Genomic DNA, 20679 nt, shown 5'->3' with positions numbered 1-20679 from the left:
TTCATCCAGTCCCCACCACCCCTCCAGCCACACTGCGCACATACTAGATGCCTAACAAGTCTGTACAAAAGGCATTTGACTCAAGGGGAAGTCATCACCCCATGGGCTTGTCTGTCACGCTCTCTCTCGTGAGGCTGGCCACTGTGTGAGTGACACTTGGGAGTTATTCAGAGTGACTCCCGTAGGTTCAGAGCCAGGTTTGAAACACTCTTGCCCTGGGTTTGTCATCGGGATGGGAAAAGAATAGCTGGGCCTTCTCGGTATTCAGCTGTCCTCGGTGTGCTTGTTTGCAAATGCTTGTGGGCTTTTCAGAAGTACACATTTGTGTTTTCCAAGGGCATGGACTGTAACTTCCCTTTTTCTTTTTTCCCTTGTAAAAGATTCCCCATGGCCTCTGATAAGAATAACAGACAAAGTGGGTGCTCAGTAAATTTTGCTTGCCTCCTCTTCTTTGGAACCTCCACCAGGTCCACATGTGTTTCTCAGCCTGAGGGCCTTAGCAGAAGGTTGATTACATGCAGACCTGGATCTTGAGAACTGTATAAGTGGAAAAAGAATAAACTGTCAGACAACTACGATGGAGGCCAGTAGCAACCTGGGGTACCGTATGGGATATGTGCTCTCCACGTGGAAACAGCGATGTTGTAGGACCAGGGTCTGAGCCCCACACTCAGACATGGCTTGGAATCCACCCCAAAAGAGCATCATGATATTTTGTGGGTTATTTAACTGCTCTGAGTCCGTGTCTTATCCCTTAGATGTCAGGATCCTAAAAATTCTGTTAACTGTTATGCTCTTTTGCACCTGTAAACAACATTCTTTCCGGCCTGTGTTCTGAACCGGTTGAGACTTGACGGTAAAAGTGGCAGAAGTAGTGAAACAGGCAGGAAGTGGCCAGAACACTACCAGTGTAGCTGATGAAGGGTTGACATGAAGAGATGGCGACTTTTGGGCTTCCCCCCTGAATCTAAGAATTAGATGGGTGCTTGCACCCAGTCCTGTGCTAGAGACACCCATGGGTATCCTCTGCGGGGAAGGACTGTATAACACTCAGGTTTGGGATGGTCAAAGCAAAAGCAGTCACTCCTTGCATGTTCTGGTCAGAGCTGGGCCTCACACACATCACCCGGGGTGTTAACTCGGGGTTACCATGCCCCTGTGCCCAGGGAGAGCATATGAGCAGCTGAGAGAGTCTAGGATCCCTGTACTGGGGCAGAGGTACCCTAGGGAAGGAGTAAGGAAATGGAGGGAGGTGGCCTTCTGCGGAAGGGGTGGGCCTTGGTGGACCCCTGGGACTCTGAGATGTCATTTTGGATGAGTACTTCTGTTAACAGTTACAGCTGCATTTATCATCCAGTAAAGTAAGCACCGCAGTGCTCTCCGGTGGTCTCAGAGGTTACCCCGTGTCTTCAAAGACATGAAAGGCCATTTCTTTTTCAGCACTCTGCCATGCGGACCTTGACCTGAGATGTACTCCTTCCTTCTCTGTCTCTGCTCCCCTGAGCCCACCTGGTTGGAGAGAGACTAGCTGCTTCCTGGGGACCCCACGTGGGGGTCTGCTCGGCTGCCTTCTTAAAGCCTCTCCTGCCTCTCTTTTGCAGTGCAAGTTGGAGTTCCATGCTTGTTCTACTGGCAAAAGCTTCACCGTCCTCTGTGATGGGCCCTGTCCATGTCTCCCAGAGCCTGAGCCACCAAAACTCAAGACACAAAAGAATGGTGAGTGGGGATCACAGGAGACCCTTGGAGGGAGGCCAATGCAGCCAAGCTCTGCCTCCCCCACCCAACCCCCGTGCCTGTAAGTTGGAGATTAACAGAGCTGTTTGAGCCCACATGGGGGAAATGGAGGGGCTTGGCATGTACTCCAGCTTGTGTAGGTAGGGACTTGAATCTGAACTGCCTTCAGCTACCATTAAAAAGAAAAGGAAGAGTTGAGTCTTGCAAAATAATTCCATGAGACCAGGATATGCACTAGGTTCTTTCAGAGGTCACGTCAGCTGTGACATGAGAAGAGTGGGTTTATTCACCTCTCAGACCCCAGCCTGCCCTGGGGTACGTCTTCATCTTCCTTGACCTTGAATCTCTAAGTCCTTTGAACTTCTCAAGGGTGCATTTCAAAACAGAGACTGCAGAGAGGTCACAACAGTGTAGAGGTGCCCCCCCCACCACCAAAGGCGTTTCTTCATTTGTATACTCTGCTCAGAATGTAGCACGGAGCCAGGTGACACATGAAAGGAGAAAAACTCTCCAGGGACAGTGGTTTCTCTCTCATGGCTGAGGGGGCAGGGAAGGTTGGCTTTATTTGGATGTTTCAGTGATGGAGAAAGGAAGGTTTCATTAAGGAAGGCTCTGGCCTTGGCCTGTTTCTGAGCCTTACTTAATGAGACCCAAGCTGGAAGTTTGCCTCTTCCTTCTGTGGAGCTGGGCTTTCTCCATTGTCGCTGCTGGTCCGTGGAAAATGTTGCACGTTTCTGAGTGTGAATGAGTGTGTGTGTGCACAGGCACGCATGTCTCTTCTAAGGCATCTTCTGTAGGTAATGGGGGAGGGTGATCTGGGTGAGTGTGTTTATGCCTTCCCTGGTTCATAGGTCCCATTGACTTTTCCAGGGCACATATGTGAAGATGCTGGAATGTGCATTTGTCCATGGTGGCCATCACAGGAATATTGTGCTAAGATACTCTTTGGAAGATTTGGCTTAGAATGTGGAAGCTCTAGGGTCACAACTAATCTCCAGAAATTCCTCTTGATGAGCAAAAAGCTGATCTCCCTGTGTTTGGGTCTGATTCATTTATACAACTTCAGTAAGAAGTGTTCATTTGTGTACTTGTGCCCCCTTGGCATAGGGTCTGAAAACCTAAAGCCCTGTGGTGTGAAGAAACTGCAAATCCCAGAAAACTCACTTCCGTCTGAGGATTTCTTAATAACCATAGGAAGTTTCAGTAGTCTCTTTTATTCCAGGTGTATTGTTTACTGGTCTTATTTACTCCTCTATCCTGAGGTGAAGAAACCATACCAGCAAAGTCACCTCCACTATTTTGCCTGTGGTATCTCCATGAGGTAGTGGCTTCACCTCTCCTCAGGGGCCCCAAATCTGCTCAGGCTTCCTGATTTGCCATGGTGAGGTAACAGACTGGTCTCCTGGGAAGCCTTCAAATGAAGTACAGTGCCTGTTGCTTCCTTTCTTTTTTAAGTAAACTCTGTCCCAACATGGGGCCCGAACACCCAGCTCAGGGATAAAGACTTGTATGCTCTCCTGACTGAGCCAGCAAGACACCCCGGTGCCTATTTCTTAATGGTGGGCTTGTCACACCTGATTAAATGAGATTAACTCTCAAATATGACACTCCAGGTACAGCCTTGCCTGCACCATGCATTTGTTTTAATTATGTTCTGGTAAAAATTAGAACAAAATTCTTGCTGAACATTTGCAAGTTACTGCATTGCCATTAACAGCGAAGAGACTTAGAAAAGAGCGTGTTCGAGAATCCTGAAAGGTCAGTGAGAACAAGAATGCCATTTAAAAGTGTTTCATTTGAAAATGTTTAAAAAAGGGTGAACTACTAAGTTAATTGTAAGAGATAAATCAAGAAGAATGAGAAGAGACTTCATATAGAAATGACAACAATAAAATGACAACAATAAAAAAAGGAATATTGACAGTATTCCAAAACAAATAATCAAAATTATATGTCCTTCATTAGTTCTTATAGTCGTACCTAATTATTTTTTGTTCCACTGGCTCTCAGACCAGTGATTTGCTTTTGCGAAGTCCTCTGCCTTTGCCTGGAAAGGAGCTCTCTAACTCCACACTCTGTCTCACATCATCTGACGCCTGTCTGAGAAATATCACCTTGGAAGCTTGCAATGATAAGTCTGTTACTGGAAGTATCGATCAAACTTGGTACAGTTCTTTGCCTGAGGCTCTGAGATTGTCCTCGTTGGTTGAAGACCCACTTTCTGGGCTGTGACTTACTGCAGAGTTATTATACAGTGTGTGGGGGAAGCAGAAATTACCTGCCGAGAAGGCTGTGTGGCTGTCGTTAACTAATTACACATGCAATTACATAGCAAACAACATCCTATCAGGGTATAATGCTTAACTATTTAATACAGATTTGATCAATGTTCACTTGGGGGATAAGAATGCACTATGGGCTGTGAAGGCAGTGATAAGTCCCTTGGGTCATTAGATGAAATGCAGTATTGAGCTTAATAACATTTTACCTGGGCAGAGTGGAGGGAAGGCCGGCCTTTTCCTTTGATTTGACAGTTCTTCCCATGAGGCTGTCAGGAGCAGTGGGGATGAAGGGGAGGGAGAGGGTGCGAAGTGGAGGTCAGAGGTGAAATGAGGGGCCGTGACATCACAGAAGCTGCAGGCAGTGGGAGCGGAGACCTCCACCTTCCTGAGACACGTCGGGGCTCCAGGCTTTGTCAGAAGCAGTCCTGCTTCTGGGCCTCCTGCAGAAACGACCTTTCGTGGTCTCCCAAATGCAGGTGTGCCAGAAGTGTGGCAGTCACAGTTGTCGTTGATGACATTTTCTTTTCAGTCTGATCTCTCTTTCGAGCTTCGGTTCCATGTGGTGGTAACAATAGTAATGAAGTCTCTTCTAGATAGATTCTGTTAATCCCAGGGTGTATTGCAATGCTCGGAAGTCTGCGGTGGCTTTTGCACTGTGGAACTGCAGGGCAGTGGCTCTGGCCACTGTCTGTCCCTGGTATCCATCTGCAGAGAGCTATCACCGCCTCCGGTGAGCTGGCCTGCCGTGGGCACACTCCCTGTGTCCGATGGAAGGTATCTGACTCCTGTCATGAACTGTGCTTACTGCCACCATTGGGTCAGACCCGGTGCCCGCTCTTCTAGGTCCTGTTCTTCTGGGTTTACTCGTCCTCACGCAGCCCCTGCTGGCCCCCCTCAGGGCCACAGAAGACTTGTACATGTCGTTTCATAATGTTTTAGTGTCCAAGAAAGACTGGTGAGGGTGCTCTCTCAAGCCCTCTGTCCTTTTATCTGCTGAGCAGCCGTTTCTATTTTATGCAGATGGTAGTTCCACAAAGCTTGCCCCCAGTTAGATTTCCACATGGTAGGTGAGCCCAGGGCTTCTTTGTCGCTGGGGCCGTTCACCTGCCTGTGGTTTCACAAGCATCTCATCCCTGCCTGGGACCCAGAGTTGGGCTGGAGAACGGGGGTGAGCAGAAGCTTTCCCGGGGGCCTCACCTGCCTGTGTCTGTTCTTCTCCTTCCCGAACGGGTACTTCCTGTAGCCTCAGCCTGGCTCAGGGCTGGGTGTGAGTGTCGCAGGCGTGTGAGGCAGGGTCTGACACCTGGTCTTGTGAGTCTCGGAGCGTTCTGCTTCTTCCAGCCTTTGGTCTTTGCATTATATCTCCAGTTCTTGCAAATCAGAACTCTCTTGCCTCAGCTTTAAGAGCTTTTCTAAGAAGTCCAAGCCAAGTGGTTGATTATTTGTTCTCTTGATTTATATTTTTTCTCTGGTATCTCTCCTTTGATGTCCCTGAAGACCTCATAGAGGGTGGGGTCATCCTTGAATATCTAGGAATATCTCCTCTCGCACCTCTCAATGACCTCATGACCTCGGATGGGTCACGTAATAGTTTTTTTTTAAATCTCTCATCTCTGTGATGCCAGCCTCTGGAGTGCAGAGAAGCAATTGTTTCAAAATGTGTGTGTGTGTGTGTATTAGGAAGAGGGAAGTGAGACTGAAATCCTGTGTTAAGCCTGAATTTCTGTGCTCTTTCTAAGAGTTTTCCAGGAAAGATTTGCCACACATTTCTCTTGGTATTTTCCAGTCCTCAGTAGCTAGCCCAGTTAGAAAGTCAGTTCTTATATCTGATGAACTCTTCAGCTCGGAGCTTATTTCTGCTGCTTTTTTCTTCAATCCTCAGTGAAGGATATGAGGAGTGTGAGGCACTTGTTTCTTGATTTCTTCACAGTGGTTGAGAACCTAAGAGGAAAGTAGAGTTTTCTTCCCATTAGAGTTGTCAGGATGCATTTTTAAACTAGCCAGTATTTCCCTCCTTTCCAGCCTGAGCTGGGCCACCTCCTGCCTGTCCTCCCTTCTCTCACAGAAACAACCCCCTCCATCCCTGACCTGGGCTTGGCAGCCTTGTTCCATCCTGAGGTGGGGTTGAGGCTCCCCCATTGCAGAGGTGAGAATTTTGCAGTCGTATGATATAACATCAGGAAAAGGATCACTTCTGTTTTTTCCATACTGTGTAGAGGGGACCCTTGTGTTCCTGAAGATGTCTGTTTCCCATGAGGACCAGGGGTTGGGACCTCAGACTTCCCCTAGAGTGATGCTGTTTTATGCTTTACCAGGTTATACTGACCACCAGGGACCTTTGTGCTGGTCCCATTTACCAGGAGAGGAGCCCAACGGTTCAATGAGAGAGAAAAAGCCTTCCCTGAGGTCAGACAGTGAGTGGGGACGGAGTTCTCATAGTGGAGAGCCTCTGGACCCCCAGGCTAGTGCCTTTGTCCAACTGCCCATACACCCTCTAGGGGGTGACCTCACTTGTCCAAATCTTGGAGTGTCAGCCATCAAACAGAGAATGTCCTGGTGTTCTCCACAAGCAGCAGTGTTTTGAAGGCGTTCCACAGAATCTCTCCGCCTTCCCTCGTCCTCTGTCTTTGTAGGAGGAAATAGAGACAACATTACTCTATCTGAGCACAGCTCCTTGTTTGCTTCTGTTATGGAAGGGGGCTAGGGGTCAGCAGGCAACCTGGAATGCTGGAGAGGGCTGGGACACTATCATCCCCTCCTGGCTGGACAGGGGCTGGGAGGTAGGGGCAAGGTTGGGGCACACCTCGTTTGGGCCAGGGAGGAAAAAGGGTGACAGGTCTGTGCAGCGGGGTGTGCTAAAGAAGGAATAAGTAACAGCTTCCCTGCCTCTGAGCTATTTGAAAAGTAGAAAAATAGTTTACAGTGATTTTCTTTTCTCAAATGGTGATTTCAACCCGAGGGCTAGATTCTGGGGGAATAAAGTTCTGGGTTGACAGACGGTTGTCTAATTCCATTACTTATCACAAGTGGAGTTGGGGAAAAGTGTTTAACCGAGAACAGGAGGTGGTGCCAAAGAGACGGGCTCAGGAGTTCTTCCTAGCTGTAATGTCTCAGTGGAAAAATCCTACCAGAATCCTGCTGCAGAAGCTTCTAGCAAAATGGAGGTTTATCTTTGTATCCAGGAAAGAACATCTTTCTTTAATGCCTGTTGTGTAACAGAGAGAAGGCCTCAGGCTTGCAAACTTGCAATTTAAAAGCAGTTTGTCTTAACCTTCCCATATCTGTTCAGCTTCCTTCGCTTCTTACTTGGTCCTACACCACAGCCAGAAATTAAACATGTAAAGGAACGTTTAATTTTTAGGGCCTTGTTACTCTAAATGTCATGACCTTAGGGGAAAAAAAAAACCCAAAAAACCTTAAATTGGCAACCGCAAAAACTAGTCAAGTCCTTAGAATAACTGCTGACTTTGGCTTTAAACTCAGGATCTTCCTCTTCTGTGAGTTCAGCTCTGCCAAAGTAGAGGTTCTCCTGGTCATGTGGAAGCCCATGGGGCAGCAACTGATGGGAGAGAGTTAAAGATACGAAGGGAGAGAAGGGTAAACTGGGGCAGAGGGTGGCCACAGTCCAGACCAGAGAGAAGGGTCTGTGCTAGCAATTAATGGCTTTGAAAGTTCACCTAAATGGTACTCTTCCCTTGGCCTGACTTTTAAAAAATTTATAAATTAATACATCTTCTTTGACATCTAAACAACTTGGCAAAATTGTTTCAGATTTCAGTTCTGTTCGCTTTTCGCTGTGTGTGTTTTCAATAATTTTCAGTACACATATACTAACATAGTTTATAAACTCTACTTAGCCTAAATCAGGATTATAATCTGTGTAATATTTTGTACCTGCCACTTCTATATGTCATAGATGTGTTTTCATCTAGGCACAGAGATATGTGCTTGAGGGGATCTGTCCGTCCCTCTTCATCCTTTCCTCTAGCCAGCCTGCCCACACCGCTGTCCTGAGCTCCAGACTTAAGTATGTAATGACCGCTCAGCATTTCCATTTGATGTTCAGAAGCATCTCAGGCTTCATTTCCCAAATAAGACCTCTGATCTTTTCCCCCAGACTGCTCCTGCCTCCTGCAGTACTCACTGTCTTGATAAATGGCACCTCTGTATTTTGATTTGCTGAAGTGAAAAGGAAATCCTCTTTGTCTCACACGCCACAATCACGTTGACTCTGCTTCCAAAGAGATTTCCAAATCTATCTGCTTCTTCCCACCTCCACTGCCACTCCCCTAATGGTCCGAGAGATCCTCCTCTTTTATTCTAGTAGCTTCCTACTTGAACTCTGGGGCCCTCCGTTCTCTTTTGAACGTAGACGTTAAACCAGTTCTGTACAATGTAAGTCAAATGGTGCTGTCCCCTGTTTGAGACCCTCCAGTGACTTCCCACCTTGGTTAAGGGAAGGAGCTGACATCCCTTCAGTGACCCGCCAGGCCCAGTGGGATTGGATGGGCTGCTGCCTGCCTGTACCCGTCTTCTGCTGCTGCAAGCTTTGCTTGCTGGGCCCTGGGCAAGCGGACTTCCGTGGGTGCCCTCAGGGGAGCCCTTTATGCTCCTGCCTTGGGGTTCACACTGCCAGACTGTCTTCCCAGACACCCACACAGCGTGCTCCGTCGGCCCCTCTTCAAATCTCTACACAAAGGTCACCTTCTCGGGAGCCCCCCCCCAAGCAGTTGCTATTCCCCTTCCCTCCTTTGTCTTCCTCAGTCCCACACATCCCCTTTTTGTACACCGCATTGACCTCTTGTCTGCACTGTCTCGTCTTGCCCACCCAGAATGGAAGTTGTAGGAGGGTGTTTTGTCTGGATTCTCAAGTCTTTGTCAAGCCTTGAAGGACGCTACCTCATTATAAGAGTTGTCCTTTATGTAGATGTACCATAGTGTACAGTGTTTAAAATGGCAACAAACGATTTATCAGGACGAGAGATCAAGAGTACAAGGTGCTTACTGTGCATACCGGCTAAGCAAGTGACGGGTACATTTATTTCCTCGAACCAGAGAATGTCCTCTCTGTTGCTGGTGGGAACATTCGAGATCTGGAGCGTGGGGTACCTCGCCCGAGGCCGCATGGCTGATAAATGACAGAGCAGGGATCTGAAGGCTTTCTGGAACTTGCTCTCCTACGCTCACATCAGACTGTGTTGCTAACCTAAATCGAACATCCATTTTCCTTTGGAAAAAGAAAAACCCCACAGCCTTACAGCCACACAGTTTCAAGTGCCCCTCACCGGGCAGTGCGGGCAGCGTGGGCAGTGTGTGCTTTCCACTCTCGGAGCCCGCCCTCCTTCCCTGAGAGCCCAGCGAGCTCCGGCAGGTTTTGTGCAAGGGGAGGGAACGAGCGTCCTTGCTCCTTTTCCTCTGTCCCTCTCTGTAAGCACACTGCGCTCTCTGCGGTTTATCTCAGCGCTGGCACGGGCTCATGGCTCACCCCCATCCCGGGCTTTCCTTGATAGCCCCATGTTTCCCACCCAGCTCCTTGAAGATAAAAATTCATTTGTAATGTGTCCTGAAGTCGACTTTTCTTCCATTGCCCTGCTATCTGTCGGAAAGAAAAGACCGCATTACATTAAAAAAAAAATCGAAATTATAATCGGAAGAAAGCAAGGGGCTGCCACCCCGCAGAGCCAGCTGCTTCGTGACAGGGCAGAGGGTCTCTCCCTTCCGAGATCCGAGAGACTCCGTGGGAGCCTTGGCCGCCATGTGGGCAGCCGGGGAAGGTGGGACCCCACGCTCACAGGTGTGGTGAGAATGGAGGAGCTCAGTTCCAAGTGTAAATATCGAGTTCAGAACCTACAGCTGTTTTGTCATTATCACCATTATTACCTTAGTGGGGATGATGCTGATTCTCTGTTTAAAAACCGAAAGTGGCAATTAGACACGAAGGAAGCAGGAATGTCACTCTCATGAGTTAACGTGAGGAATGAGTAACGACGGCGGATAAAGCACGGCACAAGCAGTTGGCTGCATGTGCAGTCCTAGACGTTCACATTGGTCGGGAGTGCAGCCAAAGCAGAAACAAGAAAATCAGGCAGCACTCTCCAGTCTGAGGAGACCGAGGGAGGAGACAGATGGAAATCATGATGGTGTCATGGCGGCTGAACGCGTGTCCTCCTCTCCCAATCCCAGAAGAGTTAGTCCCAAGGGCCCCTCCTACTTGACAAGAAGGAGGGTTGCTGCCAGAGGAGGCAGACCTACTGACACAGCAGGGGTTCTGCTGAGGAATCTCATTATTTCAAGATCTCAGACGTGCTCCAGGGAGAGAGAACTTCAGAACCATGGAAGAGAAGTTCTGGGAAACACAGGCGCCATGATCCTGGGGCGGAAGCAGTGGCGAGGATGACCAAGGGATCATAGCGGAGAGAACTCTGGCTTTCCGATTTCCCAGGGGTGCAGTAGCAGGTGCTGCTGGGGGCACGTCCTTCATGCTGACTAACTTCCATTGTGTAGAAGGATTGGTATAAAAACCCAGCTCAGCCCTCCTCTTCCCTATGTGCCTGGGTATCCCAGGACGGCAGTTATACGTGGGCCTGTTGCTTCCCACCCCAGCTTCGGGACCCTCAGTTTATTTTGGTCTCCTTGGCCTGGCTGTGCTCTCTCTATGCTTGAGTCTCTTAAAAGGCTCTTTCCAGCAGGTCGCATCTGGAGGTGAGGCAAGGTTGGCAATTGAGTGAGTCTTTAAAAAGAGTGAGTCTTTAAAGGTCCCAACCCAGCAAGGGATGTGAGCACGGCCCCAGCATCACAAATCCTCTAGGCAGGGGATACTGACGTTGTGGAACCTGATTTAGAAGTTGGATGTCAAAGACCAGAGTATTAGTGCAGGCAGGGGATTTGATCAGAATTCCGATCATATGCCAATGCACAGGGACAAGAAATATTCCTCAAAAATGTCTTGCAAAAAATTACTTTAATCCAAGTTTGTCTTTTCTTTTAAAAAAGGCCCTTCTTTTCATGAGGCTGTTAATCCTTTGGAACTGTTTCCCTGAGAGGCATGACTGAGGCCGAAGATGTCTGGACCCTTGTCCCCACATCTCTCCAGATTTTAGGATTTAGGAGACTTTGTCCTAAAGCAAGATAATACCCAGGGATTGTTCAGAGTGCCAGGATGGTGGTTTTGGGGGGGACAGCTTCAGGTCCCCCTGACGCATTGGCCTGATTGGTGTCAGGATTCCCGCCCTTGACTGACTTCCTCCAGGGTGGGAATACTGCTGGCTCTCCACAGCACCAGGACCTGGCATCTGCCTTTCTCCCAAACCTTCCTCCCCTGCCCCAACCCACCCCCGACCCCAACTCTTAAAGGGTCGCTGCTGTGGGGTGCCTTCACCTGGAAGGCTCCTGTCTGTGACTCTGCATCTGGCAGTGTGTCCTCTCCACTTGGGACTTCCACCCCAGCTTTCCCTACAGACTGTTCAATCCTGTGTGCCCTGCACGCAGCACAGTGCTTAGGCAGGTGCAAGGCACAGATGAGGCCATCTTCAGTCATCGTGGAATGAGTTAATTGATCCAATGTATAGACTAGTATAGTTTTCAAACCACCTTCCCACACTTGAAAAGGTTGTCTCTCATGCATGAATTAGGTCCTCAGCTTGAAGAGGCAGACTCAGTGAGTCCCAGCTGCCAGTCTGTGGCCTTCTTGGGTCGGTGGCCTCAGGCTGGAGCCTGACTGCTGTGGGTGTTTCCGGGTCCTCTGGAATGGGAACAGATGACATCGTCCACACCAGCCCCAGGCAGATCTTCTCTCTCCCTGTGTCCTGCCTCCCTGACTTAGGAAAAAGGCTCAAGTTGTCTCTGGAAGCCAATGTATTTGCCTTGACAACAGAAGTGTAGTGTCCTTTGGAACAGAATGTTCTGTTCCAAGTTGACTCAGGCTCTCTTGAGAACACAGCAAACATTTCTAAGCGAAGGAGGGCGTATCCAGAGCTAGCAGAAGTTTGTTCTCATTTGGATTGGGAGCGTCTAGTACAAGAATCATACACATCTCCGTGTTGTGAAATAGTTGGATTAAATACTGATTATCTCCGTGTCTAGTAGGAAGTGCCTGTTCGGGTTCTGGAAAGGCGTAGCGAACTGAAATAACACTGACCTGTGACTTCACGTACCTTGCCTGTGGAGTCCTCTAAGCCCTATTTGAAATGAAAATTTACATATGCCTGAGTAGCTCAGTTGGTTAAGCATCTGGTTAAGCATCTTGCTTTTGGCTCAGGTCATGATCTTGGGGTCCTGGGATAGAGTCCCCATTGGGTTCCCTGCTTAGCAGGGAGTCTGTGTATCGCCCTCTCCCTCTGCCCCTCTCCCCGCTCATGCTTGCTCTCTGTCTCTGTCTCCCTCTTTTTCTCAAATAAATAAATAAATCTTTAAGAATTTTTAAAATAAAATTTAAAGCTTAAGGTGTTGCTCTGATATCTAGTGTGTTTTATTTTCTAAAATCAAGGGTGGTTATTGAGTTTGGAGATAGTGATAATGTGTCTACATCCATCATCCAGCCATCTGTTCATCTGTCTTTCCATCCATCTTTCCAGCCACCTGTGTGTCTGTTCATCTGTTCATCCATCCACAAGTGACCCATCCAGCATTTATTAAATGCCTATTCTGTGCCCAGGTCCTGTTCTGTCTCTCCCCTAAGTGGGATGATAAGAACTCTTAACATCAGATACATCAATAACATGTTGTCCATGTGTCTTCATGTGGAGTTCACTTATGTCCCAAGGTGACAATTGTCTAGAGCTAGGATGTTTTCTGACTCTTTATGGATTTGGGTTTGTAAGTCTAGTGCTCCAAGGGCTTTTTTTATTACCTTCTGAGTACTTTGTTAGACTTTTAACCTACTGCTAGCATAGTCTCAGGGGTCAGAGAGGCAAGACTTCATCTCACATAGTTAAGACAAGGAAACTGACTTAAAAATATGGGCACACTGTTATATTTTGGAACCTTTGATACACTGGCATTGTAGATGGTGACCTCCTTGAAAGTAGGGATTATGATTAATGTATTGATCATTATATCCCCAGCCTAGGGTCTGTTTAATGAATGAGCACAACTAAGTGTAACTATAAGTCTATAACATATCTATTACACATTTAATTAGAGCAGTATTTAAAGAAATACATATCCAGGTTAAAACGGGTGGCTTTCTACGTCCTGTCTGTGTTCCTGTTCATTCTGCCTGTGGTAGAGACAGACTCCTTCTTGGTTTACTCTGCCAGTTCTGATTGAGGTTGGCTTTGGAAGTCTCTGGGTTGTTTTCCCCAGTCTTTTCCTGTGATAACCCTTGCCGAATAGTTGGCCCTTTGAGTCCTAGTTTGCTGCCTCCTTGTCCATGAGTGGCACTTACAGGAGTGATCCCAGTCATCGTGGCTAGCACACCTAACTGCCCTCTGTTCCCATAGAAGGTTGCTCTCTGTCAGGCCTCATGGGAATCTGAAATGACGTATCTTCATGTTTGGATGCAAACTTCCTCAGATTGCTGTGCTGCATTATTTGCCGACCAGGTACCTATGCTAGAACTTGCTGAAAGACAAGGTGTGTAGTTCCTGTGTGTGAGAGAAAGCGTGGGCTGTGGAGTCAGGCCATTGGGAGCCTGAAGCCCAGCCCTAGGACTTCAGAGCTGTGTGGATTTGGGCAAATGACTCAGTTTCTTGGACTCTCTGTTTCCTCATCTACAAAAGCACAGAGAAGAAGAGCTCTTCGGGGAGGTTGTTGGGAGAGTGAAGTAAATTCTTGGAGATAATTACAAAAGAAGCTGATTCTAATAGGTGCTCAGTGGAGATGAGTTTTCCGTCTTTCATTAGGTAATGCACGTACACGCACTCACACACACGCACAAAGTACGTGAATAACTTGATCTGTTCTTTGTGCGGTTTGACAACATCTGCCTTCCCAAAGACCTCAGGGTTCTATAATCAGTCTTGTCAACATGTCGCTGTCTTTCCCATACTCGGTTCTGGTTTTGTTTAAGGACATATGTCCAGCTACATCCTAATTTTCCAGTCTCTCTTCAGCTGAGGGTATGGCCTTTTGACTCAGTACTACCCAATAAAACAAAAACACGGGCAAATCTTCTGGAGCTTTCTGAGAAAGCTTTTGCTTTCATGCAAAATGGATGCCATCCTTCTTCCCTGTAGAGGTGTGCGTGTGGAGCCCGAACCACCGTTTTGTAGCCACAAGACCAAAAGCCGATGGATAAAAGTGTCCCTATTGAGGATGACTGAGCAAAAATGGGAAGAATGTGGATCCCTGCTGAACCAATGATGTTGCTACTATCTGCCAACTCCTTATGTCACCTAGTAAAGCTCCATGAACGTACGCCACTGTTAGTCAAGCTTTCTGTTCTTGCAGCTAAACATACTTTCTAATCAACATAGAACACATTCCTTTTAAAGACCATTTCCTTCAAGACAGGCAATATTGGTGTGAAGCCAGGAGCTCCCAAGAAGTCAGGGACAGGGCCGTCCTGGTATCTGGGGCTAGGGAGACCTGAGATGGCCTCAGGAGTATCACTGAGTGCAACAAGATACTCCGAGGGTCTCAAAAGCATGTAGATCCCAGAACTAGGTGCAGGGGATTGGATTGGTTTGGAGTGGGAACATCTGACCTGTAAGTGAACTGTGGTCACATATCAGATGTTCCTTATCCTTGTGAAGACTACTCATGGGGGAACAGAAAGACATTCCAAGGTGCAGACCAGTGAGGCACTTTGGACCAGAACACACTGTCCATGGAGGTGAGCAGAAGGAACCCCCAGATGGAGTAGATAGCTCTGTGGCCAAAGGCAGTAGACACATGCAAATTATTTATTAACACTAAAAAAATAGAGGAGTTATGCATGTTTGTGTTTGAGAAATTCTGAAAAATACAAGAATAAAGTGTTAAAATTCTCCTGAACGGAGTAGAATCACATACTACTTTAAAATATTCATTATTAGCTTAATACTTAATAGTGTCCCCATATCATCAATTATTCTTTTAAAACTTGATTTTTAATGACTGGTATCTGATTCTATAAATGTACTGTAATTTTTATAACTTGTCCTCTATTATTAACATTTAGCTTCTCTCTAATTTTTCATTATTACAAACACTGCTTCTGTGAACATCATTGTGTATTAATTTTGCACATATCCTAATTTTTTTTCATAGGATACATTCCGAGCAGTAGAATTTCTGGGTACAGGGATATGCCGTTTGTAACTCTTTGGTTGTATACTAGCAACATTTCTCCCAGAAAACATATACCATCATCAGTGTATGAGAATACCTATTCAGAGGACACTTACCAACTTTAGAGACTATGATTTTTAAAATAATTTTTTATGTGTGGATAAAGAAAAAAAGGAACTTTCTTTAGTTAGAATTTGAGCAGTACATAATTAATACTCCAGTGGTCAAATAACAGTGGTTTAAGCAAAAGGGGGTTTATTTGATTTTCCTATAAAACAAATCAAGTAGTAGGATGTCCAGGGCTGGTGTGGAGCATCTAAATCATCAAAGACCCTTGTACCTTGTTGCCTTGGCTACATTGGCATATAACCTCAAGGGCCAGCCTGCCTGCTAGAGCTCCAGCCATCTTGTCTGTAATCCAGCCAAAAGGAAAAAGGGAAATGCAAAGAACATGCTGCTTTACGTTTAGCAAACCTCTCTGAACCCAGATGTAATCTTCCTTCCATCTCTGTGGCCAACTCAGTCTGCACTTGAGCTGTTTAGTCATGTGACCCTACTGAGATGCTGAGGAATGTAGACTTCTTGCCTCAAAGGGAACAATCCCCCCTAAAATCAAAGTTCTTGTTACCAAAGAAAAGCAGAAGAATGGATCTTGGGAGGCAATTACCTGACTCTGTCAGAGTTTGATTTTTTTCTTTTTTTTACTTCTCTGACTACTGTCCAGATTTAACTTTTATTTTTTTGTATATATAACCAAAAAAATAGAGGCTACTTGTAATTCTTCTTTATGGATTGCCTGCTATACCCTATGCCTTTTCCTTTTCACGGTGTGAGTCTTCTTCTCAGTAATTTGCAAGGTGATTGTTTTACATATTAAGGATAGGAATCCATCCTACGTATTTCACATTTTCCCCTGATTTGTCATTTGCCTTTAATGGTGCTTTGTGATAGACTCAGATTTTGATGTTTTCACCCAGTCAGGTTTGTCATGCTTTTTCTTTTGGAGTTTCTGTCTTTGATGTATGTTTAGAAATCTCTCCCCAACTTGGAGGCCAGATAAAAAGTTCACCTATGTTTTCATTTTGTTCTTTCATGGCTTGAATTTTTCATGTTTGAAGCATTAGGCCAGTGGCATTGGAACAGGAAGAAATAGTCGGTACTGTGAGCCAGTCTGATGGAAGCTCACTCTGACTCTGCGTAATGGGCACTATTTCCTCTTCTCTGTCATTATCCTTCATATTTCAGAAAGCTATATTCGTAACCCACTCATGGATTGTGACTGGGAGTTGAAAAAATACTGTTTTAATCCATCTAAAGCTTATTCTGAGGTACACGATGAGAAATTGAGCTATGGGTTCTTTTTTTTTTGTCTTTCTAAATAGCTAGTTTTCATAATGATTTTTACTCTGTCATTCATCTTTTCGTGTAACAAGTCACTCCTTTTTTTTTCCAAAATTTTTATGCCTCTTCTTGTCTATTCTCCTAGATAATATTAGAGATCATTTTGAAAACTTTGAGAAGATGAGATTTAGATTGAATTTCAAAGTAATTTGAGACAAACTGATAACTTTACAGTTAAGTTGTTCCATCTGGAAGTACGGCACACATCTCTCAATCCAAATTTCTTTGGGAAATGTCTGCAGTTTCCTCTGATAGTGGCTCCTGTATTTCTCATTACATCTGTAGCTGGAAATGTTGATGTTTGGGATTGCTTTCTGTGAATGAAATCTGTTTTCTGTTTTTGTTAAAATGATTATTTCTTTCAAATAGGAAGTCTTGATTCTGATAGTTTCTCATTTTATCATCTTGGATCTTCTACAGAAAATGATCTCATCTACAGAGAATGGACATTTTATCTTCTTCTCCCCAATGTAAATGTTAAGAAGAGCTGCCATTTATTGATGACTCACTGTTGCTAGACACCGTGTATCAAACGTATATTTCCATTTAGCCATTCTGAAAGCCCAGGGATGGGTGGTACCATTCTGTCTGTTTTAAAGGTAAAAGAATGGACCTTTGTTCACTGAAATTGCTCAAGGTCACGCATCTAGCAAATGGCAGAGACAGAATTTGAACCCATAGCACTCTAACTCCTGAGCCTGAGATTTTCATAAAGTACTTCCTTCTATTTAGTGTGTGAGTGTTGAACTTCTTTATTTGTGTCTTACTCCTTTGGCTGGAACTTCCAGAATGGAATAAATTATATTCCTTTACCAAGAAACCCATAGTATGGTGACTTCATATTTTTTTGATGCACAAAGGTGAATCAGGGGTCGTGAAGGCCTTTGGCCCCATTTGACCCTCTAGGATTGGTTTGGGGAGCTCCTCATGCATCACTTGTGGAATGGCCTCTCCTCATTTCCTTGGGTGCATTAATTTTTGGTCCTTCTTTAGGATTTGGTCATTATGCACTTTAAAAAAAAATATTTTGAGTAGAGTCGGCACACAGTGTTTTTCTTCCTTTCTCGTGTACAACGGTAGTGATTCCACAAGCTTATACATGATGCTTGGCTCATCACCAGTGTGGCTACTATTTGTCACCATACAACACTGTTAAAATATCACTGAGAATATTCCTCTCGCCGTGTCTTTTATTCCCATGACTTACTCATTCTGTAACCAGTAGCCTCTATCTTCCACTCCCCTTCACCCATTTTGCCTGTCCCACTCCCACCCCATGCTCCCCGTCAGTTCATTCCATTTATTTATCGGTCTCATTCTGCTTTTTGTTGGTTTATTTGACTCTTTTAGATTCCACATATGAGTGAAATCATATGGTATTTGTCTTTCTCCACCTCACTGATTTCACTTAGCATAATACTCTCTACGTCCATCCATGCTGTCCAAAATGGCAAGGTTTCACCCTTTTTATGGCTCTGTAATATTCCACTTTGTGTGTGTGCACATGCATGTGCACGTGAGTGCTTGTGTGTATATGTATATCTACTACATCTTCCTTACTCATTCATCAGTGGACACTCAGGTTGCAGAACCCTTGGGTACTTTCGGTGGGAATGCAAACTGGTGTAGCCACGATGGAAGACAATACGGAGGTTCCTCAAAAAATTAAAAATAGAAATACCATATTATCCACTAATTCCACTCCTGGGTATTTACCCAAAGAAATTAAGACACTAATTTAAAAAGATAAATGCATTCCTATGTTTACTGTGGCATTATTCATAATAGCCAAGACAGGAAAGCTCATTATGTACCTCTTATTATCAGCAGTTGGTATCCAACAAAATTATGTTTTCCAAAAAGTCATTACTTTAATATTCTTGTTTCGTTACATAAACTGTTTATTTTAGAGAAGTTTTAGATTCACAGAAATATTGCAGAGATAATGGAGTTCCCATACACCCAGCATCCATTTTCTCCTGACTTTTATTTTTTTATTTTTATTTTTTTATTTTTTTTTTTAAGATTTTTTATTTATTTATTTGACAGAGAGAGATCACAAGCAGGCAGAGAGGCAGGCAGAGAGAGAGGAGGAAGCAGGCTCCCTGCTGAGCAGAAAGCCCGATGTGGGGCTCGATCCCAGGACTCTGAGATCATGACCTGAGCCGAAGGCAGCGGCTTAACCCACTGAGCCACCCAGGCGCCCCTATTTTTATTTTTTTTAGTATGGTACTTTGGTCATAATTAATGGACCAATATTGATACATTATTAGACTGGGGTTATGGGTTTTGGAGAGGAAGACCATAGAGGTAGAGAGTGCCAGCATCCCATCATATCAAGGGTGCGTGTTATCAACGTGACTTAACGCTCTTCATGGGAACCTTGACAACCTGGCTGAGGTAGTGGTTGTCAGGTTTCCCCACTGCAGTGCTACTCTTTTCCTCCCTTTTCATACTGTCCTCTTTGGGTGGAAGCCACTTGGTACAGCCCACACTTAAACAGTGGGAGTTAATGCTCCATCCCCTTGAGGCTGGAGTGTCTACATAAATCATTGGGAATTCTTCTGCACCAGAGATTTGCTTCATCTTCCTGACTCATTCATTCAATCATTTTTCTCTGGCCTCATAAGTGTTTATTTTGTACTGGAGGTTATAATCCAGTACTAACTATTGAATTAGTCCAACCCTAAGATTTTGTCATGCAAATTGTTTTTTCTTTGGACATTGAAAGCTCTTTCTGTTAGCTCCCATGTCCCTTTGATATAATCTCACTGGGGTTTATTTCATTTACTTACTTTTGAGTACTTCTTTATTTTCTGGCCCTACCTGGTGCCTCGGTCTCATCTTGTATATTCTTTATCCCTGCCATGGAATCCCAGCCATTTCTCCAAGTTGCTGTGGTTCCTTTTACTAGAGAATGGTATGAGAAGCCAAGATTCAGGTATTTGGGTTCTAGGTGTGCTTGTTATTACTGGTATGTTGCTTCTCTGCCCTTTCAGCTGGTAGAGCAAGGAAATAGATGTGTGTATACTAATGAACTCACACATACACCTGTAAATTCTATTCAAATCCATCCTTATCTATATTAAGCTCTACAGGAGTTCATACTCTTATCTTCAATTCTAATCCATTAATACTGGCTCATTCTAGCCTCCTCCCTTGTCTGTCTTTAACTTTCTACTCCAACAGTGGGAAACTCGGCTCACAGCATCTGCCATCCCATTCCTTAATTCTTCCAGTATGCTTGTAAAGCAGTATCAGAATCGCTAACCCCTACTTCTATAGGAAATGACTTTATCATTTAGAGCACAGTGCTTTTGCCTACTTCTCTTGCCTTTAGTCTTATAGTCTCCACTCATTTCCAAAGCTACTCAGGTCAGCACCTCTGTCATCCAGTTAGATTGATTTTTCACATTCTGCATCTCATACCAGGGTTTCCCGGCTTGTAAATGATGTTCAAACATTTGCATACATTAAGGTTCTCTATGCTGCCATGTTCTGTGGGTCATGACAAATTTATAGTGTCGTATATCTGCCCTTATGGTGTAATAAAGAATGGGGTCACCACTCTGAAAAATCCCTTGTGCTTCACTTTTCGGCTGTTCCCACGTTCCTATCTCACATCTCTGGGAAACATTGATCTGTTTAGTATCTCTATGGTTTTGCCTTTTGTCCAATGTCCTATAAATGGACCCATACATTATGTAACCTTTTTTATGAGCATTTTTTGAGCATTTTTCCCTTAGCAGTATTCATGTAAGACTCAAAGATTTTAGTGGCTTGATAACCATTCCTTTTTATCACTGAAGAGTATTCCATTATGTGAAATTTCATATCTTTATCCATTCACCTAAGAAGGACATGGTCACTGTTTCCAGTTTGTGCAATGATGAGTAGAGAGCTGATACAAATAGTTGAGTGCAGCTTTTTTGAGCTGTTGCCATCAAATTTCAAATTAAGTGGGTAAATACCTAGGAGTGCTATCATGGGGTCAACATGGTAAGATGTTTAGATTTTTTTTTTTTTATTTTATTTCCTTATTTATTTTAGA

General features: G+C 45.0%; 1 protein-coding gene across 2 annotated transcripts in view; it reads left to right on the top strand.

Annotated features, from left to right (window-relative positions):
• The window catches only part of SPOCK1 (SPARC (osteonectin), cwcv and kazal like domains proteoglycan 1), a 516740-nt gene that overhangs the window by 430685 nt on the left and 65376 nt on the right, over positions 1–20679 (top strand). For both annotated transcript variants that reach the window (XM_047730551.1, XM_047730550.1), the window contains one exon: positions 1602–1716. In XM_047730551.1, the coding sequence (XP_047586507.1) occupies positions 1602–1716 (115 nt within the window). The remainder of the gene's footprint in view (positions 1–1601; positions 1717–20679) is intronic.

Source organism: Lutra lutra, chromosome 5, assembly GCF_902655055.1.
Source record: "Lutra lutra chromosome 5, mLutLut1.2, whole genome shotgun sequence".
Classification (NCBI taxonomy): domain Eukaryota; kingdom Metazoa; phylum Chordata; class Mammalia; order Carnivora; family Mustelidae; genus Lutra; species Lutra lutra.
Note: the sequence above shows the minus strand (reverse complement) of the source record. Positions and strands in the feature narration are given on the sequence as shown.